Source organism: Mus pahari, chromosome 1 (assembly GCF_900095145.1).
Source record: "Mus pahari chromosome 1, PAHARI_EIJ_v1.1, whole genome shotgun sequence".
Taxonomy (NCBI): domain Eukaryota; kingdom Metazoa; phylum Chordata; class Mammalia; order Rodentia; family Muridae; genus Mus; species Mus pahari.
This window is the reverse complement of record NC_034590.1, coordinates 118,623,902-118,629,506: the sequence shown is the minus strand read 5'-3', so window position 1 is coordinate 118,629,506 and position 5,605 is coordinate 118,623,902. Positions and strand designations below refer to the sequence as shown.

At 46.2% G+C, this 5,605-nt stretch overlaps 1 protein-coding gene across 1 annotated transcript in view; it reads left to right on the top strand.

Moving 5' to 3' along the window:
• Spindoc (spindlin interactor and repressor of chromatin binding) overlaps positions 1–3,483 on the top strand; it is a 24,125-nt gene extending 20,642 nt beyond the window's left edge. Inside the window, exon 6 of the mRNA XM_021202901.2 lies at positions 2,379–3,483. Within this exon, the coding sequence (XP_021058560.1) occupies positions 2,379–2,590 (212 nt within the window). The 3' untranslated portion in view covers positions 2,591–3,483. The remainder of the gene's footprint in view (positions 1–2,378) is intronic.
• The last annotated feature ends 2,122 nt before the right edge of the window (positions 3,484–5,605 follow it).

Below are 5,605 nucleotides of genomic sequence, written 5' to 3'. Positions count from 1 at the left end.
CTCTGTAGACCAGGCTGGCCTCGAACTCAGAAATCCGCCTGCCTCTGCCTCCCAAGTGCTGGGATTAAAGGTGTGCGCCACCACGCCCGGCCCTCTTCCTTTTTGTTAACAACCTTTCTACTGGTAGCTAGACGTTACCTCTGTTTGGTTTGGTGGATTAAGAATCAGCAGAGTATGACAACAACTAATTGTAACCTCAGCACTAGTGAGGCTGGGGCAAGAGGATAGTGAGTTTGGAGGCCATCCTGGGCTACTGAGTGAACTGTCTCAAAGCAAAACTAATAGCCAGGCAGTGGTGGTGCACACCTTTAATTCTAGTACTCGGGAGGCAGAGGCAGGCAGATTTCTGAGTTCGAGGCCAGCCTGGTCTACAGTAGAGTGAGTTCCAGGACAGCCAGGGCTACACAGAGAAACCCTGTCTCAAAAACAAAAAAATAAAAAATAAAAAATAAAAATAAACACACACACACATAAAACAAAACTAATAACTCAAGAGGCAGAGGCAGGCAGATGGCTGTGAGTTTGAGATGGGTCTGGTCTACATAGCAAGTCTCATGGCAGCCAAGGCTACCTTGCAAGGCCTTGTCATACTTCCCCTTTTCTAGTTACCCTTTCTGTCTCAAACCCCATGTCAGTCCATCTACAAACCTCAGTTTACTCCTACCAACTGCTGCTACTATGATGTAATGTTGCCTTAACTTTCCTTTGGGAGATGAGAAGAAATGTCTGCTTACCCCAGCCAGGTCACCAACTCAGACCTTAGTGTTGTGCCTCTGAGCTTTACTGTGAAACAGGGTCTTGTTCAGTTGCCCATATAGGCCTTGAACATTGGGTTACAATTTTCCTTCTCCACCTTCCCATGGGCTGGAGTTAAGAGCATGTATGTGGTCCACACCTGGTTTGACGAGTCTCTCTATATATGTAGACTGAACCCAGAACTTAGAATTTTCCAGGCAAGTGCTCTACCACTATATTTGCTGTATTCTCAGTTCTTTATTTATTTTATATATATGAGTACACTGTAACTGTACAGATGGTTGTGAGCCTTCATGTGACTGTTGGGAATTAAATTTAGGACCTCTGCTTGCTCTGGTCAACCTGTTCACTCTGGCCCAAAGATTTATTATTATAAGTAAGTACACTGTTGTTGTCTTCAGACACACCAGAAGAGGTCTCATTACTGGTGGTTGTGAGCCACCATGTAGTTTCTGGGATTTGAACCCAGGACCTTCAGAAGAGCAGTCAGTGCTCTTACCCACTGAGCCATCTTACCAGCCCTCTTGTTTTTGAAACAGGGTCTCTATATAGACTTGGCTGTCATAAAACTCACTGTGTAGCATTGGCAGGCTGGCCTCAAACCTAGAGATTCTCCTGCCTCAGCCTCCCAAGTGCTGACATTAAAGGTTTGGGTCACCATGCTTATTTTGTATTCTCATGCATGATTTTAAACTCCAGCAAAAAAACAGCAAAATCATATCTGTCCTAAATTGTATAGGGGAAAAAATTTTTTTGAAAGAAATATCATCTGCCTCTCGTCTCATGCTGGAATTAAAGGTGTCTGCCAGCATTGCCTGGCTTCCCCCCCATCCCGTTTGTAGTGGTTGAATTTGAAGTCTCTTTTTTTTTTCTTTCTAAGATCAGACTGGTTTCTTTATTATCTTTGTTTTATGTTTATTGGTGTTTTGGCTACATGTATATCTGTGTAAGGGTGTCAGAAGCTCTGGAACTGGAGTTATAGGAAAGTGTGAGCTGTCATATAGCTTCTGGGAATTGATCTGGGGTCCTCTGGAAGAGCAGCAGCCAAGTACCCTTAACCAATAAGCCATGGCCTTGAACTCCTGGATGGCCTGCTTCTGCCTCCCAAGTGCTGGGATTGCTTTGCCATATATCACTTACATGGTCCCAAGCCAAGGACATTTCTGTGTTTCCATCTTCTCCTAGCTGGAGACCTAGCTTTGACATTCTCAGTACCTTCACCATGTTGCTAAGATACTTGACTGTGTGAGACCTATCAACTCAAAGGATGTGGAGCCTGGATGAAGGCCGCAGCTAAAGCCTTGTTACACTTCCTTGGGCATTCCCTAACATATCACTTTTCTGTGCGGTCTTGAAGTTAGAAGTTGGAGAGTGACATCATGGGCCCTGTGAACCCATATGCTGAATACACAGGGCAGAAGCTGCATTTGATGCTGGCCCTGTGCTGAAGGGCTGTAAGGCGTTCCTGGTTGATTAAGAGTGAGCCTTGTGCTTTCCTTGGACTTCTCCCAGGACAAGACACTGGGCTGTGGAAAGGAGAAAGGTGCTGTTAGTCTGTATGGTTTGCAGTTTTGAGGCCATTGGAAGGTCTGACTGTGCTCTCTGCTCCCATCCCTTCCCAGCCTCCCCTCCGGGGCTCCGTGGGACACTGGATCTCCAGGTTATCCGTGTTCGGATGGAGGAACCACCAGCCGTCAGCCTCTTACAGGACTGGTCCAAGCACCCCCAGGGTACCAAGGGGGTGGGAACAGGTGACAAGCCAGACTGGCCCACAGTTTTGTCAGAATCCAGTGCCACTGTTAAGGGACAACCAGAGGCAGGAAGTGGAGTATAGGTTTTCAGTTTTCTAGAGAGGAAGGGGCGGGAAGAAGGAAAGGTGGGAGGGAGGAGGTAGTTATCCCCCATTGGCTTAAATCTCAGATCTACCCAGCTTGGCCTCCTGATGGAGAGTTTTTAAAACCAGGTGCCAGGACAATGTGGAGGGAGGAGGGGTGGCATCACTGTTACATCGGGGTACTGGAAAATGCCTGCCTTTGGCCAAGCCTGAGGTAGGCAGAGGTGGCTTAGGTTGTTGGGTGGTAGGTAAGGCATTGGGCCTGTGGAGAACACCTTCCCTAATCCTTCACTGACCTACCCTCTGACCCCATACCTCCTCCTCCCTCTCAGCTCCCCACCATTCTCCCCTGGCACAGTGCCTTATGCAGAGGTGGTCATGATGGGGTTTGAACTGAGTCCCACTACCTCGGGGGACACCTTTCCTCCCCCACTTCTGGCTCCTACAGCAGGAGGCCTCCATTACCTCTTACCGCCTTGTCCCTGCCGAGGGCTCCCGTTACAACCCCTTTACCTGTCGTCCTGTTGCATCTATTGTCCTGTTGTATATATTGCCTTTGTTGACAATAAATTATTTTTTTTTTATTAAAAGTTCTGTGTTGGGCTGTCATTGGGAAAAGGGCGGATTCTTAGAGCAGCTTGAAGGGCAGGAAACTGAAAAGTGGTCCTAGGTGGGAGCCAGAGACCCCTGCCAGGGCAAAGCAGTGGCGAGCCCAGAGTGAGGTTGCTTGGACCTCAGGATCTGTTTAACTTGATGTCAGTCGCCTGAGACACCCATTTTCATTACTTGATGACCCACCTGGTAGACCTCTGTCAAAGCAAAGCTACTATGGGGCTGGGGACACTCCTACCCAAGGAGCTAAGAGTTATTGGGGCCTGAACTTAGCCAGCCTGCACTGACACTTCCTCTGTGATGTGAAGGTGGTACCCAAGTCTGCCTGGGGTCTGCAGATTTTAGGCATCCTAAGGTATCTCTGCATAGACCTAATCTGTGGGGGTTTGCACTTGGGGTGAAGATGAATGTCCCAGATTGCTTACTCTCAAATCCTAGATTCCATTGTCCTATTCAGAATCCCCAGGAGGTGAGGCCACCCCACACTGCTGATTGTTCCTGGTATATTATGGAGACTTAGGGAAAGGTAAAGTGGAAGCCTTACCTCCATCAGGAAGAGTCAGGGTATGCTGTGTAAGGTATGCTTGCTTAAGCTACTGTTTCCTAGACCAGAGATCTCACACTGGATGGCTGAGAATTGGCCCTTTTAAGTCATCTGATATTCTCAGGAGGAGCCCAAGAATGTAGAAGGTCCTTGTCCAGGAGAAGAGGAGACAGAAATGAAGTCGATAGATGTAGGAGTTAAAGGTTCAAGGTCCATCGTGTCCAGAATATCCCAGCCATTGTATGGGCAGGACACCTGGGTCTATACCTGTTTCTACAGGTTGGCACAATTTGTATGCTCCCTAAAAGTAATTTAGATGTAGACTGTCTTTGAAAGCACTGTGTTGAAATTGCAGGTGGTTTCTGTCCCTACAATTGTATGACTTTACATTTATGTCAACTTGTTTTTAAGACATTGTATCTTTCACAAAGTATTGAGGAAACGCATAAAAGGTTGTGTTGTAAAATGGTTATCCAAACGTCCCTTTGTGGTTGTATGAACCTGATTTAACCTGATTTGTCTTAGACTGTGAACTCTGTGGGGCAGGGACCAGACTGCATTGACTTGATCTTTCTGGTGCACTGCATAGGGCTTGGCACATAAGTGCTCAATAAATGCCTGTCAAATGCCATGTTGGTCTCTCTCTAGGTGTTTGGTTTTTTGTGGCTTTTTTCTCTTATGGTTAATGACTCAATGACTCAGTTTTGGCTTTTTTTTTTTTTTTCCCCCTCTGGCTGCTTCAAATTCATGATCATCCTTCCAAATTCTGGGATTATAGGTATTAGGTGTTCTCCACCATGTACAACCTTAACAATTCAGTTACAACAGTAAAAAACAGAATTAACACTGTTCAGGGTAAGGGGCTCAGGGTCTTTGAGGTTGTCCTATACTTAAATCAACTAGCTTCAAATTGAGAGTTCCAATAGCCCCTTCCTGGTTGGTTAATTTGATATAATTATAATACCAGGGCTGGTAAGATGGCTCATGCCAAACAAATCTGAGTTTCTTCCCTTCCCAGAACTCACATGGTGGAAGGAGACTTGTGGAAGTCGTCCTCTGAGCTCTGTGTGCCTGGCACTCCAGGACAGTGGTACTCCTGCACATGTACTCAGACACAGGTACTGTGGCACACACCTTAATTCTGGTATTCAGGAGACAGACAGACAAATAGGCTGCTCAGAGAGTTCTGAGACCAGCCTTGTCTACAGAGTCACAAAACACAGACAGGTGGAGTAAGGGAGATAACAAGATGGTTTGGCTTAGGGTTAAGGATGCTTGCAGCAGGGCAGTGGTGGCACACTCCTTTAATCCCAGCACTCAGAAGGTAGAGGCAGGTGGTTCTCTGAGACTTGAGGCCAGCCTGGTCTAAAGAGCAAGTTCTAGGATGACCAAAGCTAAACCCTGTCTTAAAAATAAATAAAAAAACAAACAAAGCTAATCAGTTGATGACTGGAGAGATGGCTCAGTGGTTAAGAGCACTGACTGCTCTTCCAGAGGTTCTGACTTCAATTCCTAGTAACCACAAGTGTGGTTCACAACCATCTGTAATGGGATCAGATGCCCTCTTCTGGTGTGTCTGAAGATAGCTATGGTGTATTCATGTATGAAAAATAAATAAATCTTAAAAACAACAACAAAAAACAAGTGATAAACTATGCCTGTAACTCAAGCTCTCGGGGATCTGACACTCTTCTGGCCACCGCATGTACAAGACAGACATAAAAGTAATTTTTAAAAGCGAAAAACATGGCTAGAGAGATGGCTCTGGTTAAAAGCACTTGCTACTCTTCCAGAGTTTGATTCCCAGTACCCACATCAGGTGGTTCACAATCACCTGTGAGTCCAGCTCTAAGGAGACC